The 24,954-nt window shown below is 33.2% G+C and overlaps 1 protein-coding gene across 1 annotated transcript; it reads left to right on the top strand.

The window, feature by feature from the left end:
* Positions 1 to 13,454: 13,454 nt before the first annotated feature.
* LOC120329988 (DNA repair endonuclease XPF-like) lies at positions 13,455 to 17,848 on the top strand. The gene has a single exon (XM_039396798.2). The coding sequence runs from the start codon at positions 14,377 to 14,379 to the stop codon at positions 16,945 to 16,947; it is 2,571 nt and encodes an 856-aa protein (XP_039252732.2). The 5' UTR covers positions 13,455 to 14,376; the 3' UTR covers positions 16,948 to 17,848.
* Positions 17,849 to 24,954: the final 7,106 nt, after the last annotated feature.

The following is a 24,954-nucleotide window of genomic DNA, read 5'->3' as shown; positions in this document are numbered from 1 at the left end:
GATTATGTTTTTACTGTGTTATTAAAAATAAACAATTTCGAGTTAAAAAAAAATAATGATAATAGAACTTTTGTTTTACTAGAATTTAATAATCAGCGTTTTTCACATTTATCATTAATTGAACGTAATGCAGTTATTTTTGAAAATGTTAATTCTAGTCAGCAAGTGTTAAAAATGTCATGACAAGAATTAGAAAATCCCTTTCAGCAAGGAGAAAATTAGAACAATGTAGACAAAAACCTAGTTTTAGAAAAGAGCCTGACATAATATGCAGACCTAGGTAAAGCTAGCGGCCACTTCCAGCGGACAGTTACCAATTTTTCCAAATTTGAACCCGCCATGTTCCACGACAGTTGTCGCGAATTCACTTAATTGCGGCTACATGCATGCAAAAAATTAGGTGATTCTCCCTTTTAGAAACTGACGACAGACCTGAAACATAATAAAAAACAAAAATGATTGAAACAACACATTTTTTCCTCGATAAAATGAATTATTGCTCAGAAGCTCATTTATCAACAAAATCTAAAATTCAACTGAGTTGAAGCGTAATTTATGCAAGAAATAATTTTTTCTCATCCAATTCATTAATACAGTGAATTTGATGAAGATATATAAAACATATATTAAATTTTAAAACAATTCCACTGTGCGGAAAGTTGGGAAATACCCCCCAATTAAAGGAAAATTTTTAGGAAATTGTCAAAATAACTCAGTTAAAGCGTCATTTATGCAGGGAATAATATTTTCTCATCCAATTCATTAATACAGTGAATTTGGTGGACAAATATAAAATACATATTAAAATTTAAAAAAAATCCACCTTGCGGAAAGTAGAAAAATTCCCCCCAGTTTAAGAAAAAAATATAGGAAATCTCTAATTTAACTCAGTTAAAGCGTAATTTAGGTAAGAAGGAATTTTTTCTCATCCAATTCATTAATGCAATGTGTTTGGTGGACAAATATAAAATAGATATCAAAATTTAAAAAAAATCCACCGTGCGGAAAGTAGAGAAATTCCCCTCAATTTAATGAAAATATTAAAGAAATCGTCTATCCAACTCAGTTAAAGCATAATTTATGCAAGAAAGAATATTTTCTCATCCAATTCATTTATACAATATATTTGGTGGACAAATATAAAATACATATTAAAATTAAAAAAAAATCCACCATGCGGAAAGTAGGGAAATTCCCCTCAAATGAAGAAAAAAATATGAGAAATTGTCAATTTGACTCAGTTAAAGCGTAATTTAGGTAAGAAGGAATTTTTTCTCATCCAATTCATTAATGCAGTGTGTTTGGTGGACAAATATGAAATAGATATCAAAATTTTAAAAAAATCCACCGTGCGGAAAGTAGGGAAATTCCCCTCAATTTAATGAAAATATTTAAGAAACCGTCTATCCAACTCAGTTAAAAAATAATTTATTCAAGAAAGAATATTTTCTCATCCAATTCATTAATACGGTGTATTTGGTGGACAAATATAAAATACATATTAAAATTTTAAAAAAATCCACCGTGCGGAAAGTAGGGAAATTCCCCTCAATTTAATGAAAATATTTAAGAAATTGTCTATCCAACTCAGTTAAAAAATAATTTATGCAAGAAAGAATATTTTCTCATCCAATTCATTAATACAGTGTATTTGGTGGACAAATATAAAATACATATTAAAATTTGAAAAAAATCCACCGTGCGGAAAGTAGGGAAATTCCCCTCAATTGAAGAAAAAATATAAGAAATCGTCAATTTGACTCAGTTAAAGCGTAATTTAGGTAAGAAGGAGTTTTTTCTCATCCAATTCATTAATGCAGTGTTTTTGGTGGACAAATATAAAATACATATTATAATTTAAAAAAAATCCACCGTGCGGAAAGTAGGGAAATTCCCCCCAATTGAAGAAAAAAATATAAGAAATCGGCAATTTAACTCAATTAAAGCGTAATTTAGGCAAGAAGGAATTTTTTCTCATCCAATTCATTAATGCAGTGTGTTTGGAGGACAAATATAAATAACATATTAAAATTTAAAAAAAATCCACCGTGCGGAAAGTAGGGAATTCCCCCTCAATTAAAAAATATATATAGGAAATCGTCAATTTCACTCAGTTAAAGCGTAATTTAGGTAAGAAGGAATTTTTTCTCATCCAATTCATTAATGCAGTGTGTTTGGTGGACAAATATAAAATACATATTAAAAGTTAAAAAAAATCCACCATGCGGAAAGTAGCGAAATTCGGTACTCTCGAAATATGGACACAAAGATGACGCACAACCTGAATATAAAAGGTGTACCAGGATAGGTTCAGAATTAGAATCTAGATTGTACGCTTTTGGGAGCGCAGGGAATAACCCATTTATGCACAAATTAATTTTTTCTCATCCAATTTATTGATACAGTGTATTTGATGGACGAATATAAAATACATATTAAAATTTAAAAAAAATCCACCGTGCGGAAAGTAGGGAAATTCCCCTCAATTGAAGAAAAAAATATAAGAAATTGTCAATTTGACTCAGTTAAAGCGTAATTTAGGTAAGAAGGAATTTTTTCTCATCCAATTCATTAATGCAGTGTGTTTGGTGGACAAATATAAAATACATATTGAAATTTAAAAAAAATCCACCGTGCGGAAAGTGGGGAAATTCCCCCCAATTTAATGGAAATATTTGAGAAATCGTCTATCCAACTCAGTTAAAGCATAATTTATGCAAGAAAAAATATTTTCTCATCAAATTCATTAATACAATGTATTTGGTGGACAGATATAAAATACATATTAAAATTTAAAAAAAATCCACCGTGCGGAAAGTAGGGAAATTCCCCCCAATTTAATGGAAATATTTGAGAAATCGTCCATCCAACTCAGTTAAAAAATAATTTATGCAGGAAAGAATATTTTCTCATCCAATTCATTAATACAGTGTATTTGGTGGACAAATATAAAATACATATTAAAATTTGAAAAAAATCCACCGTGCGGAAAGTAGGGAAATTCCCCCCAATTGAAGAAAAAAATATAAGAAATCGGCAATTTAACTCAATTAAAGCGTAATTTAGGTAAGAAGATATTTTTTCTCATCCAATTCATTAATGCAGTGTGTTTGGTGAACAAATATAAAATACATATTAAAATTTAAAAAAAATCCACCGTGCGGAAAGTAGGGAAATTCCCCTCAATTTAATGAAAATATTTAAGAAATTGTCTATCCAACTCAGTTAAAAAATAATTTATGCAAGAAAGAATATTTTCTCATCCAATTCATTAATACAGTGTATTTGGTGGACAAATATAAAATACATATTAAAATTTGAAAAAAATCCACCGTGCGGAAAGTAGGGAAATTCCCCTCAATTGAAGAAAAAAATATAAGAAATCGTCAATTTGACTCAGATAAAGCGTAATTTAGGTAAGAAGGAGTTTTTTCTCATCCAATTCATTAATGCAGTGTTTTTGGTGGACAAATATAAAAGACATATTATAATTTAAAAAAAATCCACCGTGCGGAAAGTAGGGAAATTCCCCCCAATTGAAGAAAAAAATATAAGAAATCGGCAATTTAACTCAATTAAAGCGTAATTTAGGCAAGAAGGAATTTTTTCTCATCCAATTCATTAATGCAGTGTGTTTGGAGGACAAATATAAAATACATATTAAAATTAAAAAAAAATCCACCGTGCGGAAAGTAGGGAATTCCCCCTCAATTAAAAAATATATATAAGAAATCGTCAATTTGACTCAGTTAAAGCGTAATTTAGGTAAGAAGGAATTTTTTCTCATCCAATTCATTAATGCAGTGTGTTTGGTGGACAAATATAAAATACATATTAAAAGTTAAAAAAAATCCACCATGCGGAAAGTAGCGAAATTCGGTACTCTCGGAATATGGACACAAAGATGACGCACAACCTGAATATAAAAGGTGTACCAGGATAGGTTCAGAATTAGAATCTAGATTGTACGCTTTTGGGAGCGCAGGGAATAACCCATTTATGCACAAATTAATTTTTTCTCATCCAATTTATTGATACAGTGTATTTGGTGGACGAATATAAAATACATATTAAAATTTAAAATAAATCCACCGTGCGGAAAGTAGGGAAATTCCCCTCAATTGAAGAAAAAAATATAAGAAATTGTCAATTTGACTCAGTTAAAGCGTAATTTAGGTAAGAAGGAATTTTTTCTCATCCAATTCATTAATGCAGTGTGTTTGGTGGACAAATATAAAATACATATTGAAATTTAAAAAAAATCCACCGTGCGGAAAGTGGGGAAATTCCCCCCAATTTAATGGAAATATTTGAGAAATCGTCTATCCAACTCAGTTAAAGCATAATTTATGCAAGAAAAAATATTTTCTCATCAAATTCATTAATACAATGTATTTGGTGGACAGATATAAAATACATATTAAAATTTAAAAAAAATCCACCGTGCGGAAAGTAGGGAAATTCCCCCCAATTTGAAGAAAAAAATATGAGAAATCGTCAATTTGACTCAGTTAAAGCGTAATTTAGGTAAGAAGGAGTTTTTTCTCATCCAATTCATTAATGCAGTGTTTTTGGTGGACAAATATAAAATACATATTATAATTTAAAAAAAATCCACCGTGCGGAAAGTAGGGAAATTCCCCCCAATTGAAGAAAAAAATATAAGAAATCGGCAATTTAACTCAATTAAAGCGTAATTTAGGTAAGAAGGAATTTTTTCTCATCCAATTCATTAATGCAGTGTGTTTGGTGGACAAATATAAAATACATATTAAAATTTAAAAAAAATCCATCATGCGGAAAGTAGGGAGTTCCCCCTCAATTAAAAAATATATATAAGAAATCGTCAATTTGACTCAATTAAAGCGTAATTTAGGTAAGAAGGAATTTTTTCTCATCCAATTCATTTATGCAGTGTGTTCGGTGGACAAATATAAAATACATATTAAAATTTAAAAAAAATCCACCATGCGGAAAGTAGGGAGTTCCCCCTCAATTAAAAAATATATATAAGAAATCGTCAATTTGACTCAATTAAAGCGTAATTTAGGTAAGAAGGAGTTTTTTCTCATCCAATTCATTTATGCAGTGTGTTCGGTGGACAAATATAAAATACATATTAAAAGTTAAAAAAAATCCACCATGCGGAAAGTAGGGAAATTCGTTACTCTCGAAATATGGGCACAAAGATGACGCACAACCTGAATATAAAAGGTGTACCAGGATAGGTTCAGATTTAGAATCTAGATTGTACGCTTTTGGGAGCGCAGGGAATAACTCATTTATGCAAAAATTAATTTTTTCTCATCCAATTTATTAATACAGTGTTTTTGGTGGACGAATATAAAATACATATTAAAATTTAAAAAAAATCCACCGTGCGGAAAGTAGGGAATTTCCCCCCCAATTTGATGAAAATATTTGAAAAATCGTCTATTTAACTCAGTTAAAGCGTAATTTATCCAAGAAAGAATATTTTCTCATCCAATTCATTAATACGGTGTATTTGGTGGACAAATATAAAATACATATTAAAATTTAAAAAAAATCCACTTTGCGGAAAGTAGGGAAATTCCCCTCAATTGAAGAAAAAAATATAAGAAATTGTCAATTTGACTCAGTTAAAGCGTAATTTAGGTAAGAAGGAATTTTTTCTCATCCAATTCATTAATGCAGTGTGTTTGGTGGACAAATATAAAATACATATTAAAATTGAAAAAAAATCCACCGTGCGGAAAGTAGGGAATTACCCCTCAATTAAAAAATATATATAAGAAATCGTCAATTTGACTCAGTTAAAGCGTAATTTAGGTAAGAAGGAATTTTTTCTCATCCAATTCATTAATGCAGTGTGTTTGGTGGACAAATATAAAATACATATTAAAAGTTAAAAAAAATCCATCATGCGGAAAGTAGGGAAATTCGGTACTCTCGAAATATGGACACAAAGATGACGCACAACCTGAATATAAAAGGTGTACCAGGATAGGTTCAGATTTAGAATCTAGATTGTACGCTTTTGGGAGCGCAGGGAATAAATGACCGTCTCACTGCTACTGTTCCCGACAGACAACTCAGTAACAATTCTACCTCTACATGATTCCAAATGGGATATAAAAGTATAATTTATTCAATCACAAGCAATTAAATAATTTTTATAATTCGTTTGTAACTGTTCTCAAATTTTTTGATCGGCACATACTTTCAGACTATTATTTACTCCTTTCAACTGATGACAAAGAATCGCCGTGATGTTTACGTTATGAATAGTTATATTGCTGGTTGTGTTTTTCACCAACATGCATCACCATCTAATGACTGATGTAAGTCAATCTTTCAATCTTTGATGTTTTTAATTTTTCAGGCGGATAGGAAACAACCAATAAATATATCCGAGGCTCGAGAACCCCGGTGTAATTGATATGTATAAGTTGATTTCATGATTACTTTTGTTACAAAAATATGAAAAAAACAATTTGACGCCGAACACCTCGGATTTGATGTAAAACTGCTGGAATATACTTGCGGAACTATGATCGAAAACCATTGGTATAAACAAAATTAGGGTTGGAAAAATCGACATTGTTTTTTTATCTAGAAAGTCCATATTCATCTTTCCTACAACACTTTAATATCATACTTATATCATCTCATTTGTTTTACAGTTAAATTTAGGAAACTATAGCGTGATTGTTTCTGCGTGCAGGATAAATGAAAATCACTGGGTTCTTTTGCTGAGGATGAAGTTTTGTTTTGAAATTTTAATAATATTCAATAAATAAGAAATTGTTGTGGCAAAATTACATATTGCCTTTTTGTATTTGATTCTTCATTTTGATTCGAACAAAATATCTTTGCAATTCATTGACACAACGACAATTAATTTCTACTTTCTGAATCCGTATGGAAGTTCAATTGAAGAGACCACTCACGCATGTGAAAATTATAAGTGAGTTCAATTCCTGAAATACATCTTATCGTTAGCCATTTCAACTACAAGCTAAAGTAGAAACTCAATAAACCTTTACTTCACTGTTGCCAGATCGCTTTCAAATCCTGGAGTGGATTTTTTAAAATTATCTTCTTTACAGTTATCCAGTCCTTTATTTTTAATATTCTATTTCTCTTGTTGAAAGTATTCGGCTGTTTTTGTAAAAACGTGTCCTGTTCTTACAAGTAATATATAAACTACATAATCACATTGTACCAGTAACAAACTGTATTTACAATTGGAATGACATTGACAATTGTGAATGACATTGAAATTGAATGAAAAGTATTGATTTTAAAAATCAAGTTACATGAGAAGTATATTAGTAAAACTGAATTTACACACGTTACAACACACAGAAACTGGATGAATTTACGAAAAGAATGCGAAAACTGGACACCAACGGTTACTGAACATCCCATTCAGAGGGATGGATCCAGTTGTGAAATTTACGTGATAAAGGTATATAGGAAGTCATACAAATTTAATTATCCATACATCAGTATATGTATATGAAAGGGCGAAAATTGCCAGTTGGGTGATTCAGAATTCCGGTATGACGAAATGAATATTTGATATTTAGATAATTATCTAAACATTACGCAGTTAAAAATACATTTTTGACAGACTGCGTGGAGACGTACTGCAGTTTTTGTGGGGAGACGGGAGAAGCAGAATGGGTAAGTAACCTAATAGGTGTTCAATAAATATGCAATATATAATTTTATATTCATGGTATTTTGACTTTTTTTAAAGATTGGCTGTGATGTGTGTCCACGCTGGTTTCATGCTGGATGCTACAACGGAGATATTGCGGAGATATTGGACGTACTTTGGAAATGTCCAGCATACGAGGCCGGTTGGCATTAAAACGCATTTGATGTAAAAATAAGTTTCAAAGGGTTGCCACTTGACACTAACAAGTAGATCAAATGGCCATTTCCCGTTAACCTGTCCATTGAGTACAGAGCCATGAATATACAGTAGAAGCGCTACCCACGAAATTAATTCGTTCCGAAGACCCGTCGTATTACATAAGGCGTTTTACCTGTAAATGCCCTAATCCGTTTTAAGTCCACGTAAAACTCGGACATCATTTTCGTATAAATTATATTAATGCTTAAAATCCAACAACTACATGTTAGAATTAGATTACAGCATAATAAATAAACAAAGAACATACGGAAAGAAGGAAGAACATAGTAATAACGAATAAAAACTAAGAACGGTATGCTTATGTACCTTTGTTTACCATCGTCATAATCAAATGATTGATTCCCAAATTACCGTCCGCCACTGATGGAGAATTAAGACCTGAAAACTTGTTTTATTTTTCAAGTCGGTTTTTACTTGATTTGAGTCGGCGCTAATCTTTCATGTCTGGTGTTATTATTTTAATTTTGCTTATTGATATCGCCAACTTAAAGTGAACGATATTGTCATCAACGACGTCGGGATAATGATAAAATCCGCGTTAGATATTAAATAACATTTAAAGGTCATTTTATAAACTCTTAATTGTAAGAAATGAAAAAAATTCCTGTTATGTTCGGTCGCTATCGAAATTGAGGGTGAAAACAATTAATTGCGACACAATTTGCTTTCAGATTTATTGGAATAGACGATAATAATTGTGAATATTGTGTAATAATTGTAATTGCGCTTTTTGAATTTCTTTCATGCTGGCCATAATTTATTGCCACGACGCGCACGGCTGATTTCAATTGCGATAAAAAATAGAATGGCTGTGAATATTTTTTTTTAAATCGAAAGTTTGACGGCGCTAGGAAATGTGCGTCATATTCGGTATTCTCAAAAACACCAAAAAAACGATATTCGAAGGTCGCAATATTCAAATATTAGGTTTGTATTGAACATCACTGCATTAAATTAATCTAAAATGAACAAATATCACTATGCAAGTTTTCGGAAAAGAATTGTTGGATTTTTCGTATCCAGAGCCTTTCGTACGGAGAGTTTCTACTGTATACAAGTTTTTCGTGATATTTTTTGCTTCCATTTTTTTGTGATTGGCGAATAAAAAACGATTTGTTGATTGATTCATGTGAAAACTTCATTTGGGAATTGAAAGTTTCTTCATACGTTTACAGTGATCGTAGCGGCTGCTATCGATCGTATCGTCGTTTCTTCCAACGTCTTGGTACGGTGTGCCATACTTCCTTTAGCTCTTTAATACAGTTTCACAGTCTTTCAAATTCTGAGATATTTTTTAACAACAGCATTAAAAGGTTCGGCGACATACATATTCGACATAACAAATGAAGCGCCATAAGTGTCAAATCGTTACTAATCTTGATGACGCCACCTCATCTGTTAAGGTTGACAATACTATTCTGATTTAGGCTGCTGATGTACTGGGTTAAGGCTGCACGTTCACCTAAGGTGACCCAAAGCTACCAGCATAAGTTACTACTGAGGTTTTACGGAAGGTAGTGCTATATGGAGTGAGAGGGGGTGTTACGAGGTTGTAGTGTAAACCAATAAAATGTAATAAGAACATGATAAAACTTCAAAAATAATATTTAGTTATGGAGGAGAATGGGAATGATCAATAAATATGACAAGATTTCGCTTTAATTTATATAAATTTACGATTCCGTTGATTTTAACATAAGTTAGATTTCTTAAATATTTCCATTAAATTGGGGGGAATTTCCCCACGTTCCGCACGGTGGATTTTTTTTGAATTTCAATATGTATTTTATATTTGTCCACCAAACACACTGCATTAATGAATTGGATGAGAAAAAATTCCTTCTTACCTAAATTACGCTTTAACTGAGTCAAATTGACAATTTCTTATATTTTTTTCTTCAATTGAGGGGAATTCCCTACTTTCCGCACGGTGGATTTTTTTTCAAATTTTAATATGTATTTTATATTTGTCCACCAAACACACTGCATTAATGAATTGGATGAGAAAAAATTCCTTCTTACCTAAATTACGCTTTAATTGAGTTAAATTGCCGATTCCTTATATTTTTTTCTTCAATTGGGGGGAATTTCCCTACTTTCCGCACGGTGGATTTTATTTAAATTATAATATAGATTTTATATTTGTCCACCAAAAACACTGCATTAATGAATTGGATGAGAAAAAACTCCTTCTTACCTAAATTACGCTTTAACTGAGTCAAATTGACGATTTCTTATATTTTTTTCTTCAATTGAGGGGAATTTCCCTACTTTCCGCATGGTGGATTTTTTCCAAATTTTAATATGTATTTTATATTTGTCCACCAAATACACCGTATAAATGAATTGGATGAGAAAATATTCTTTCTTGCAGAAATTATTTTTTAACTGAGTTGGATAGACGATTTCTTAAATATTTTCATCAAATTGAGGGAAATTTCCCTACTTTCCGCACGGTGGATTTTTTTTAAATTTTAATATGTATTTTATATTTGTCCACCAAATACACCGTATAAATGAATTGGATGAGAAAATATTCTTTCTTGAATAAATTACGCTTTAACTGAGTTAAATAGACGATTTCTCAAATATTTTCATCAAATTGGGGGGAATTTCCCTACTTTCCGCACGGTGGTTTTTTTTAAATTTCAATATGTATTTTATATTCGTCCACCAAATACACTGTATTAATGAATTGGATGAGAAAATATTCTTTCTTGCATAAATTATTTTTTAACTAAGTTGGATAGACGATTTCTTAAATATTTCCATTGAATTGAGGGGAATTTCCCTACTTTCCGCACGGTGGATTTTTTTAAAATTTTGATATCTATTTTATATTTGTCCACCAAACACACTGCATTAATGAATTGGATGAGAAAAAATTCGTTCTTACCTAAATTACGCTTTAACTGAGTCAAATTGACAATTTCTTATATTTTTTTCTTCAATTGAGGGAAATTTCCCTACTTTCCGCACGGTTGATTTTTTTTTAATTTTAATATGTATTTTATATTTGTCCACCAAATATACCGTATTAATGAATTGGATGAGAAAATATTCTTTCTTGGATAAATTACGCTTTAACTGAGTTAAATAGACGATTTTTCAAATATTTTCATCAAATTGGGGGGAATTTCCCTACTTTCCGCACGGTGGATTTTTTTTAAATTTTAATATGTATTTTATATTCGTCCACCAAATACACTGTATTAATGAATTGGATGAGAAAATATTCTTTCCTGCATAAATTATTTTTTAACTGGGTTGGATAGACGATTTCTTAAATATTTCCGTTAAATTGAGGGGAATTTCCCTAGTTTCCGCACGGTGGATTTTTTTTAAATTTTAATAGGTATTTTATATCTGTCCACCAAATACATTGTATTAATGAATTTGATGAGAAAATGAAAATATTCTTTCTTGCATAAATTATGCTTTAACTGAGTTGGATAGACGATTTCTTAAATATTTCCATTAAATTGGGGGGAATTTCCCCACTTTCCGCACGGTGGATTTTTTTTAAATTTTAATATGTATTTTATATTCGTCCACCAAATACACTGTATCAATAAATTTGATGAGAAAAAAATATTTTTTGCATAAATGGGTTATTCCCTGCGCTCCCAAAAGCGTACAATCTAGATTCTAAATCTGAACCTATCCTGGTACACCTTTTATTTTCAGGATGTGCGTCATCTTTGTGTCCATATTTCGAGAGTACCGAATTTCCCTACTTTCCGCATGGTGGATTTTTTTTAACTTTTAATATGTATTTTATATTTGTCCACCAAACACACTGCATTAATGAATTGGATGAGAAAAAACTCCTTCTTACCTAAATTACGATTTAACTGAGTCAAATTGACGATTTCTTGTATTTTTTTCTTCAATTGAGGGGAATTTCCCTACTTTCCGCACGGTGGATTTTTTTCAAATTTTAATATGTATTTTATATTTGTCCACCAATTACACTGTATTAATGAATTGGATGAGAAAATATTCTTTCTTGCATAAATTATTTTTTAACTGAGTTGGATAGACGATTTCTTAAATATTTTCATCAAATTGAGGGGAATTTCCCTACTTTCCGCATGGTGGATTTTTTTTAAATTTTAATATGTATTTTATATTTGTCCACCAAATACACCGTATAAATGAATTGAATGAGAAAATATTCTTTCTTGAATAAATTACGCTTTAACTGAGTTAAATAGACGATTTCTCAAATATTTTCATCAAATTGGGGGGAATTTCCCTACTTTCCGCACGGTGGATTTTTTTTAAATTTCAATATGTATTTTATATTCGTCCTCCAAATACACTGTAGTAATGAATTGGATGAGAAAATATTCTTTCTTGCATAAATTATCTTTTAACTAAGTTGGATAGACGATTTCTTAAATATTTCCATTAAATTGAGGGGAATTTCCCTACTTTCCGCATGGTGGATTTTTTTAAAATTTTGATATCTATTTTATATTTGTTCACCAAACACACTGCATTAATGAATTGGATGAGAAAAAATTCCTTCTTACCTAAATTACGCTTTAACTGAGTCAAATTGACAATTTTGTATATTTTTTTCTTAAATTGAGGGGAATTTCCCTACTTTCCGCAAGGTGGATTTTTTTTAAATTTTAATATGTATTTTATATTTGTCCATCAAATATATTGTATTAATGAATTGGATGAGAAAATATTCTTTCTTGCATAAATTATGCTTTAACTGAGTTGGATAGACGATTTCCTAAATATTTTCATTAAATTGAGGGGAATTTCCCTACTTTCCGCACGGTGGATTTTTTTTAAATTTTAATATCTATTTTATATTTGTCCACCAAACTCATTGCATTGATGAATTGAATGAGAAAAAATTCCTTCTTACCTAAATTACGCTTTAACTGAGTTAAATTGGAGATTTCCTATATTTTTTTCTTAAACTGGGGGGAATTTTTCTACTTTCCGCACGGTGGATTTTTTTTAAATTTTAATATGTATTTTATATTTGTCCAACTAATACACTGTATTAATGAATTGGATGAGAAAATATTATTTCCTGCATAAATGACGCTTTAACTGAGTTATATTGACAATTTCCTAAAAATTTTCCTTTAATTGGGGGGTATTTCCCAACTTTCCGCATAGTGAAATTGTTTTAAAATTTAATATATGTTTTATATATCTTCATCAAATTCACTGTATTAATGAATTGGATGAGAAAAAATTATTTCTTGCATAAATTACGCTTCAACTCAGTTAAATTTTAGATTTTGTCGATAAATGAGCTTCTGAGCAATAATTCATTTTATCGAGGAAAAAATGTGTTGTTTCAATCATTTTTGTTTTTTAATATGTTTCAGGTCTGTCGTCAGTTTCTAAAAGGGAGAATCACCTAATTTTTTGCATCCATGTAGCCGCAATTAAGTGAATTCGCGACAAATGTCGTGGAACATGGCGGGTTCAAATTTGGAAAAATTGGTAACTGTCCGCTGGAAGTGGCCGCTAGCTTTACCTAGGTATATGCAGGACAGGAACCTTTGACTAAATTTTATTTTTCTGCTATCAATAATTAAAAAACATGTAAAATAATGTATATTTAATGATAAACATGGTTAACTTCATCCGGAATCAACAATCTGACAATGGAACACTATCAATTACTGGACAATACTGGATGATGTTTATGAATACATGTGTTTATTATACGGTACAGTTATATGTAGCCTAACTATGTTTATTATTTATTCATCATTATCATTTAGGTATTTATTTTTACAAAACTGTTTTGAATCCACAATATGGAGCCCTAAAAAACAAAAGCATGCTAGGTAAACTGGTAAAGTACAAACTCAGAAACATATCAAATGTAGTACTGTAGTAGACAATATCATTGGATTACTGGGACAACGTATGACTTTGTTTACTTGGGTGTACATCAAGACTCCCAGTCATCTCAGGGCTTTCGTTTTAGCGCAATAACTCCCAAAAAGCGTGTGGTTATAGGAAAAAGTTGCGATGCACTGCCCAATGTGTTGACTCCTTTAATATAGGCTATATCTCTAGGCAATAACAGTTCGCACTTATTGTTGTTGGCAGCATGACCATGGGTATCTTTCTTTGCTTAGTGTTATTATGATTTTCATTGTGTAATATTACTGCCGTATTCATTCATTGTGTTTACTGCATGAATTTTTATAGAAATTGTATGTTTAAACTGCCTACCCAAGTAAGGTATCTACTCTGCTGCTTTGGGCGGTTATAAAGTCAGAAAGACCTAACTGGTTTATTCTACCAATGGATAAATTTGGAAATCTCTTATGCAGTTGTTTATTTAGTTACCATTGAAACTACATAATGAAATAAGACATTGATATAAAAATGTTTAACATTGTATTTTTTCTACAATCTTGATAGTTGTTAATATATTTTCTTACAACTGTATAACAATGATTTTGTTGGAATATGAGAACCAAATATTTCTTGATTTATTTGAAGAAAGTGCTCTTCTGATATTATGTGAGGGATTGGGAATTGATCGAATTTTTCTGAGTTTATTGAGATTGTACAGTGACCTGAAGGAATTGGTACTCGTGCTGAATACTGATGAGTTCCAGCAAGAGTATTATACACAAAGACTTAAAAACCTTGGAATTAAAAAACTGCCAATCGTGATATCTTCTGACATATCAGTGCAAGAAAGACAGAAACTGTATTTGCAGGGAGGAATCTATTTCATGTCGTCTCGAATATTGGTCATGGATTTGTTGGTTGAACGAATACCAATCCACTTAATAACAGGTATTCTCATTGCAAAAGCTCATAAATTAATTGAAGCGTGCCAAGAATCCTTTATCCTGCGTTTATATAGAGAAAAAAATAAAACTGGATTTATAAAAGGCCTTACAGATTCTCCAACCTCTTTTCTCGGAGAGTATGCAAAACTTGAAAAAGCGATGAAAAATATGTTTGTTGGTAAAGTTATGCTGTGGCCTAGATTCCATGCAAGTATTTTATCATGTCTGAAAAAACACGAACCGGAGGTTGTTGAAATTGGGATTGCCATGACTGAATCAATGACTGCAATACAAAATTGTCTTCTTGAAATCATTTCCGCTTGTCTTCAAGAGATTAAATCTTATAATCCAGGTCTTGATACTTCCGAGTTAACTCTTGAAAAAAGTCTGGGATCAAATTTTGACAAGAAGGTCAGGGCTCAGCTAGATCCAATATGGAATCAAATTGGCAGCAAAACGAAAAGTATGGTTAATGATCTTCGAATGCTGAGATCACTTTTACGAGGACTGACGCAGTATGATTGTGTCACATTTTTAAAAATGGTTGAAAATTTAACTGCAAATGAGAAAAATTTGGGAAGAAATACAGGATGGCTATTTTTGGATGCAACTGATAAACTTTTCATTCATTCAAGGCGGCGAGTCTACGGGAACAAAACAAAAAAGGATACTGCTATAAAAGATTCAGAGCCTCTTCTTGAAGAGTCGCCAAAATGGGCCATCTTATCAGATGTTTTAAATGATATCAAAGAAGCAAATGAAAAAACAGATGCAAATTTAGGACCAGGTTCCGTTCTTATATGTGCGAGTGATTTTCGAACAGTAGATGTCTTGCAGACTTACATGCAACTTGGCTCCAGGCAAACAATGGTTCAAAGTTACGAAAAACTTTTTGGCAAATCTCTTAGTAATTTAGGTGATATAACCAGTCCATCTTTGGTGAAGTCTGGAGTATTATCTGCCCCTGTGATTGGTCAGAGTACAGAAGAAGAATTTCAAAGTCTTATATTGTGTTCTGAAAATCCAAAAACTTATTTACATGCACTACACGGTAACGCTGACTTCTATAGTTTATCAAAAGCACTTGAAACTGTTAGTCCGCGTTTTGTGGTCCTATACAACAGCAGTATAAATTTCATTCGTCAATTAGAAGTATACAAAGCTTGTAAACCAGGTGTGCCTTTTCGTATTTATGTTTTCACTTACGAATCATCTACGGAAGAACAAGTGTATTTAACTACTGTGCGACGTGAAAAAGAAGCATTCAACTCCTTGATACAACAGAAGTCTACGATGGTAATTCCGAAAGAAATTGAAGGCAAGGTTGACCATGCTCCCAGGCTAAGTAGGGACCCAAAACCGGCCTATGAAAACACTGGAGGTTCTCGAAGGATTGGTGGTCAAACAGAAGACAGTGTTGAACACAGAGTTGTTATTGATATGAGAGAATTTCGTAGTGAATTGCCATCGCTTTTGTATAAAAGAGGTGTCAATATAGATCCAGTTACTATTGAAGTGGGTGACTATATTATTACACCAGAAATATGTGTTGAAAGAAAGAGTTTGACTGATTTGATTGGATCGCTGCAAAGCGGTCGCTTATACAACCAATGTGTTTCCATGTGTCGACATTACTCAAAACCTATGCTTATGATAGAATTTGATGCAACAAAGGCATTTTCTTTCAAAGCACGTGGTATTATGGCAAACACTACTTTGAAGGAATTGAATCAAAAACTTGTACTTCTTATAATACATTTTCCTAAATTGAGATTCTCCTGGTGCCCTTCGCCTGCGATTGCTGCTGAATTTTTTCATGAAATTAAAATTGGAAGGGCACAACCAAGTGCCATCGACGCCTCGGCTGTTGCATCAAAAGAAGAAAGTGGAGCCGCAAAATCAGATATTTATAATTCTGGCCCATATGATTTTTTGTTAAAAATACCTGGAATTGATATAATAAACTGTCGTCGAGTCCTCAATCATGTTAAAAATTTACTCGAACTCAGCACTCTCACTGAAGAACAACTGGCATCAATTTTAGATAGCAAATCAAATGCTCAACAATTGTATGAATTTTTTCATAAAGATTACAATCCTGATAAACTGCAGTTGGCTAAAATTGGATCGAAAGGTGGGAGGTCGAAGCGTCCGAACTCAGCTATGACGAAAGCTCAAACTGGTAAAAAACAAGAACTTTTAACGAAAGCTCAGCGAAAGTAATGAATAATATAGCAATCACTTTCATCTATGTAAGGATTCTAGTAAGGCATTTTTGTCTGTTAGCCCATTTGCAGGGAAACTATGAAGAAAATATTCTTTTTACACAGGAAATGCAATTTGTATGTTGTTATAACAACTATATGCCAGAAAGTATGTTGAATTAGCTGTTCCTATACTTGAATTGAAGTTAATGAGTCAATCAAAAAATTGTAGTTCTAAAGATAATTTATTAAGTCACCCAGTTTTTTCAATTTTTATACTTGTTTTCTGAAGCCATCTGCATATATTGCACTAAATGATATTCACAGATGGTACCAAGCAATACTTTCAACCTGTTTCATAATGGCAGGAATTTTATGAAAACAGAATAACAGATGGATCTTTTTGTAAATGTGCTCTAATAAAGGCCATGAGCACTTTTTCAAAAACAAATAATAATATATAGACCTGACATGCGCAAACTACGGCCCACAGGCCTGTTGGGTAATTCAATATGGCCCGCCTGATGCTGCCACCACCAAACTAAAACCAAATTTTGATGTCTTAGCTAAAAATAGCTTAAGAAATTTGTTAGAGATTGCTATTAAATCTAGCTTTGGCCCGAGTTTATTGTTTTCCGCTTTTGCTTTTTGTAACACTGTAAATATTGTTCATTAAATGTAACTTTTTACATCACACCTACATGACGGGCGGGCCAAATTTTGGGCCCCTGGTCTAAAAACCTTGCCCACCTCTGATATGGCGGATTACATATAATCAATTAAACAATTCACCAATAAATCCTGAACTTCTGAAATTGCATAAATAAATCTTTCCAATCATATTTACACGATATCATCCTTCATTATTTGTTTCTGCTATCACTGTGATATTTTTTGTATATATATGAAACTTTTCCGGATATCTGCAGGTGTAGTTATTTTTCAAACTTGATAGGCATGGGAAGCCGGAGCCCCATCTTTCTAACAGTGCAAAGGGACTTCTATATACTATATTGTGGCAGATCTTTCAGAAAAAGCAAATGCGCGTGTGAGTGATGGGAGGAATTGTTCATTCAGCTCAAATTTTTTGTGTAAATAGGTATTCAACCGCAACATTTCTCTACTTTGCATATAAATCTTTTCCATTTAAGATTTGTCTGCATTTTCTTTACTGTCCATACAAACCGTGTTTTGAGAAGATGCTAGCTTCATTAATGTATTGCTCCGGGATCCGGCCCGCGGAGTAAATAATCCGGCCCGTGGGCTACTCGTTTACCGAGTCTACAATTTAATTACAAGTAAAAATAACATGAGCTCTTTCAACGAAATAGCAAGCTTATTTGTGGGCGACAACCCATGGTACGCGTGCCAATTGTGGCACGCGAGAGGATTTGTAATGGCACGCCAAGCGATTTAAGGCAGATTCGTGACAAACCTTCTACATTCAAACAAAAAATACCAATTCGACAAATTGATGGGAATAAATTTCCAATATGCAACTGCAATCGACGGGATGCCGAAATCGGTGTAGATAGACGTGTGCGGTGCAGGTGACCCCTTTCTCCCTGAATCACAAAAATTATTTCACGACAACGATAATTATTACTTTCTTTTTGCCCACAATTGTAAATTCACTGAAAGCGAGATGCTGAATTCCAATAAAGGAGTGAATTGGCGGCGCAAATTTTTTGATTGAGAAACGGCAATATAAAATACTAATGAAAATGAAACCGCGAAAAATTTATTGTAGGAGGCCCGCGACAGATTGAAAACGCTTCTCTAAACATTGTAAATCGCAAAGATAAGTTTCTGCACATGGCACACATAGATTACGGCGCGTTGGGAACCATAACGCTATTTAAATCGAAACACAGTCATTTGTGCGCGGGATTTACCTTTTTATTCATTAATTTACATTGAAAATTTTAATCGAAAATTTCCGTGGTATATTATACAAGGTTGGAAACGCGACTTTTTCCCGAGTCGTGGTGACACATAAGACAAGAGAGCTATGCCCAAATATATGGACACGTAGCGCCACCCAATGGCAATAATTTTGATGACGTCATATCGAAAAAAAAAGTAATAGCCTTCTGGAGAAAAATTTTATCTTTAACCACTGAAAATTTCAAAGCAATTGGTCCAGTATTCGAAGAGAAAAGCGATTTTTTATTGATAATGACGAAAGAAAATAACAATAACAACAAAATTTCGAAACGATCGTTATGGCCACTAAACGTGTCCAACAAGAGAGCTACGCCCAAATATATGGACACGTCTGTTCGCAGTACAGTACGGTTTACCGTACCGTCAGATCACAGTCTACAAATATATTCACACCAAGCGAAGCAGTACAGTAGGACAGAAAATGGCGTCCGATGCCGCAGAACGTTTAATGACGTCATACCAAACAAAAACAAATCTCACAGAGCTAACAGAAATATTCTTATTTTTGATTAACTGATATACTTTATATGTATTTAATCGTCCTAAAGGGAAATTTATTAAAGAAATTGATGTTATTCTATCGACGATAACAATTCGCAAGATTGCAGAAAAGTATCGAAATTAAATACAATTAGTCATGTTTATCTCATATTTTTACATGTGTTTTTTGTTTTTTACTGGTTGGAAAAAATAAACTTGACTTGACTTGACTTGACTCAACAGATTGAGTGGTATATTAGACTAGTAATGTTTATATTCTGACCAGTGGCGTATCTACGTAAAATGGCGGCCATGGCAAAGTCTAAAAATGCGCCCCCTTGATAGTTGTTTGACAATGTATATGACTATTATTGAATTGAAGTACTTGTACGGTATTATTTGAGTGAAAATACGAGTTTCAGTTATTCCCAATCTGAAATTATTTGATTGAAACCTTTCATGATTAATACTTTTTGCCGTTTTTGCGCCCCTGTTCAAACGGCGCCCATGGCTCGAGCCATGGCTGCCACATCCTAGATACGCCACTGATTCTGACGCAAGAAGACGCAACCGCGAGTTACATCGTTGTACACAATTATATGAACATATAGAAGAAAAATTTAGTTTATTGTTGTTGTCATGAATTGGATATTTACGGGACAGAAAAGTCGGTATAATATGCTAAAAACTCGGCCTTTTTACCAAGCGCGTAATCGCGGTGACTGTTTCATAAGGGAATGAAAATTTTCGATTTTGAAACCTCCGCCTTCTGAAAGTCGAAAGGACGAAATAATAGCGTTCCCGTAGTATGTGCACCAAGATGGCGGACACGAGAACGAAGTATCTGTACCAGGTTAGGGCATAATTTTATTCCAATTTTTTTTACCGCATGCCGAAATCTCTCGTGAGTCAATTTCCATGCACGTTATCCAATAAAATTAATTTGTTTTTCATCCGCTTACTATTCAAATCAGGTAGTCGACCATGCAAACCAAGCACATAAAAATGTTTGGCACGCGAGATTAATTTTGCAGGCTTTTTGCAGGATTTGCGCCCCTGTTCAAACGGCGCTCATGGCACGAGCCATGGCTGCCACACCCTATATACGCCACTGGGCAAGTACCACATACGGATTCGAAGTAGAAAGTAAACAAGGAGAAAAAACCTGCAGTTTAATAGACAATATCCAAGTTCCCTAATTCAATTATAATTGGACAAATGGCAACATGTTGATAGCAGGGGTTCAATGGCGCAGAAAATATTCAAATGGGGCTCCTTAATATAAGGAAATAAAATCCATAGTCTATTCGAGAGTTGCATTACTGCTTGATTTTTATAAAAAGTATCTTCTCGAAGAAAATCTCCATTCAAATTTGACAAACTATGCGAAAAAATTCGCATCGATGTTTGAAATTCCATATGCTTGCGAACAATTATTTTCGAAAATTAAGTTTACAAAGAACAAGCTGAAAACTCGGATTAGCGATTCTCATTTAGTAAATAAATGATCTAATCTTGGCTTCATTCAGTGTGTCGCCGATGTCAAAAAGCTATCAAGCGTGGCGCGACAACAAAAGTCACATTAAATGTCGTTTGTAATTTTTTTCTTCTTTCAATAGGACGACTGAGTTAAGTTCAGGAGTTGTCGCAGTCTTCGCGTGCTGTTTGGTTTTTAACTTTCGAAAAAAGCTGTGCAGCCCGCCAAGACTCCCTTAATTTTGGCCCGCGAGCGACAAAAGGTTGCCGACCCCTGCACTAGACCATGCCATTTAGGAGGCCCCTCCAACACCACTTCATACCGAATCCTTTATGACGTAATGGCACGCATTTCACAGTTATTCACAGTAAAATGTATTCTGACGTCATAAGTAAATTTTCTATTTGTGTGAAATACCGAATTTTAATTGGATAGTAAGATGAGCTTAAAAATAATTTTCGAAGTTCGAGGCGTAATGAATGAAACGTATAAAACAGAAACAAAAACGGGGCAGGACAAACCTTGGTTCGATTCCGAGGCCTATTAATATTCAACTCGTATGAATATTAGTAGTGTTCAAATCATTGCCGAATTGACGTATTAAACATGTAACGAGATAGCGATCGGAGACCACCGACTTATCGATCTTCCACAAAAAATATAATTAATTAATTGATAACTCGCTAATTATACGACGTAATTCATCCGAAATCAATGAGCTTCTGGTCCGAGATTTGATAAATGCACATGCAAAATTTGGAGAAGATTCAACCTAGTTTTCGTGAGATATCGCGTAACATACGAAAGTGTCTAACAGACAGACAAACAAACAAATACCTATCAACATACTTACCGATCAAAGCTGATAAGTAATAATTATGACATATCAATATATTAGTTTATGGAGTGCCCAATTAAACAAAAAAATCATGACTGTCATACTGCATGACCGGGACGCCGGGACAGCTTGTCAAAATCAGGACTGCCAGGCTAAACTGGGACGTATATGGTGGGGTTTATAAATAGTAATACATAAAGCTCTGCTAATACGATTTACACATGTTAGATTCGGTAAGACTGTTTAGGCATATGGCAAACCACGGCCTGGTATGGGATTCGTTAGCCAGTTATTTGTTTCAGATGCATGGACATGATAACAATAATCATCCGTTTTTTTAAATAAACAGGTGGTATATAATTAACAATTCTTAGATTTGTTGTTGCAAAGATAAATTAGTATAGCAATATGTTGATATTCGAAACTAAAAAGGCGAAAGGTTTTCAAATTTAGACAAAATAATGTATTTGATCGTATTTACGGTAATTTTTCATCCTTTCCATCGGTGAATATTAATAGCTTTGACATCGAATAATAACGTAACGTAATAATGGCTATTTGGTCACTGTTTTGTCATCAAGCTGAAACTTTTGTGGTAAGAATAACTTGCATTACCATTTCATGCTCTCGAATTAGCTCTCTCGTATGCGTATTCAATCATCGGTATTGTTTGCTGTTATGTATTAAATTTGATGTGTAAACATTTGTGGCGACATGTTTTATTGTTTGACAAACTTGTGGGAACTTCTGCTCCGTTTTAAAGACAAAATATCGTTTAGATTTCGAAACACCATTGTTTCAAAAATGCCTAGCCATAGAAGACTCATAATGGATTTGTAATTTGATTCGAAGAATCTATCGGACGTTGAATATAGTTAGACTTTTATACACTTTGGCAGTCTGATACTGTAACTGATTTGAATACTATTTCGAATTTTTATCCAACTCAGGGACTGTAGAATTGCATTTAGCTCTGCACCATAATATATATGATGATCATAGCTAAGACAATGCGTGGCTGTCTTCAAGGGACGGAAAGGTTGGAACCCACAGTGATTTCCTACCTGCTTCTCTCCCCCTAAAATGTTGGCCATTTTAGGGGGAGATTTTTTGGCCATCGTTGAAACTTACCAAAGAATTGGGTTTATGATGTTCGGTCAAGGTCAAACGTACCAGATTAGAAATAACATATTTACACAAAACCACCGCTAGATTATACGATACGATCATTATTAGTTCATTCATAATTACAGTATGTCGTGTCAATGACGTTATAAATTGTTGAAATACCGGAGTCTTGGTAATGTGCTAATCTTAACTTCTCCACAGATTGTTATTTATGACCTCAGACTCATATGCGATGCTGATATATATATGAACGCAATATAAATGCTCTGACAATGGCTTTTAGACGTTCGAGGCAACAGCACCACCACCATTACCTTGGTTATTAGATGCCGCCGCCTAACCCTACTTTATCGTCATTAAATTCATGAAAAACATATATTGTACGGGAATTTGCCGAAATTAGTATATAACACGAAGACACTAGATATCTATTAGGATTAGCTATATGGAGTGTGTACTACTCAATAATGTAATGGGTAATTTTGATTATCATAATTACTTTCTTTATTCCTAATCACAATCTTGTGCCAAATGGTTGTAATTTGCCCCAAAATACCGCATAACACAAACGTTGTAACTTTTTGGTTTTATTCCCAATAATCTTTAGAAGCCTAAAATTGGGGAATTCCATTCGGGGTATATAAGATATAAAAATATATGTAATGTGTGAAAGTATATGAGGAAAATAAGAATACGACTTATTTTCCTGCGGAGGCAATTGGTGGTACTGATGACATTAATGAAATGCCGGGTAATCAAGAACACCTGTATTTGTCCGATAAATCAGTTGTATTATCCGTGTATTCTAATTCCAACAAGTTTTTGTGACTTCGACATATTATGAAAGACAATCGAGATATGTATTCACCATTTAACGATGCTAGCCGTATCAGATAATCGTTTTTGCTGTTGCGACTTGGCAAAGGTGACTGACCATGGCAAGTTTTATTGAAATGGAAAAGAGTCAACCGATAAGTCATACTTTTACAGCCTAATGAAATGTTATCACATATTACCTATAAAATATTCAAATATTGGCTTAGGATGTTAACAATGAGAAATGGTTCGACCAAATGATTGCTATAATAGATTTTATATACTCTGCTACCAGTTGGCGAGGCAACATGATGGTTTTGATGGTAAATGGTAACAAATTTTTAGCGAGCATCTTGCATCAGCCATAAAAAAAATTAAAACATGAAATTCTTATCAAATAATTGAATGAATATTTTCCAATGCAATAAACAGGTATATATGTTATCGTTTTTTTTTTGATTCGGCGTTACGATACTGTAACAAAGCTAGTAGCTAAAATACAATAGGTTGTTCCATGGTCCGGCCCTTAGCGTCACCACAATTTCACGTTTTCGCCCTTTGCGATAAGCAATTGCACGTCGTTGTTTTAGACCTTGTTTACTCGTGATCCTAACCCCTTGAAACACTGCAGTGACGCAGAAACATTTGATTATGACTCAACGTACTTGCGCAATGTTACACTGAATTGTCCCACCCTGCTGCCCAGTGGTTATTTCACAACGCAAATATTTACGGGGTGAGTATTATTTGTAGGGAGTGTGTCGCTTCATAAAACGTTAGATGCAACCAACCACATTGTCTTGGCCAATTATTAACAAATTATTGCGAGATATGTAGTAACATTTTTCGCTTTCGCGTAATTCAATTGCTTTTATAGGCATTTTACACAATCGCCCGACTAAGAGGCTACTTTACCTCATAAAGTTTCACAACATTAACGGTCTTACACTTTAATCCCTATAAGAAACAGCCAGGTGGGAGGGGCGCATATTGTTGCAAGAAGTCATTTTGAATCTAAAATTGAAATTCAGATTTGTTGGCGCAATGGAATATAAGTTAGCGTTTTGAAACAAACACGTTGAATCGGACTAGATTTTCATTTCGTGTTCTTTTTAATAACGAAGCTTACAAATTTATGATCGCGTATCCAGAGTTTCGTTCAATGCCAGAGTTCAACCAAAGTGTATCAATCGTATTAATGGCCACCTTCACACTGCGATGTTCATAAATTTAACTTTAATATAAGCAATAATTTACAGATCTTCAACGTGAATTAACCGTGAGGCTGTTTTCTATACCCATTATATATGTGTATATACATTGTAGATGATGTCTTTTTA

This window comes from Styela clava, chromosome 12 (assembly GCF_964204865.1).
Source record: "Styela clava chromosome 12, kaStyClav1.hap1.2, whole genome shotgun sequence".
In the NCBI taxonomy this organism is placed as follows: domain Eukaryota; kingdom Metazoa; phylum Chordata; class Ascidiacea; order Stolidobranchia; family Styelidae; genus Styela; species Styela clava.
This window is presented reverse-complemented; position numbering and strand designations above follow the sequence as displayed.

What these genes read in the sequence shown, in the direction of transcription:
- LOC120329988 (XM_039396798.2), top strand. Translation starts at nt 14,377, where the DNA reads ATGATTTTGTTGGAATATGAGAACCAAATATTTCTTGATTTATTTGAA.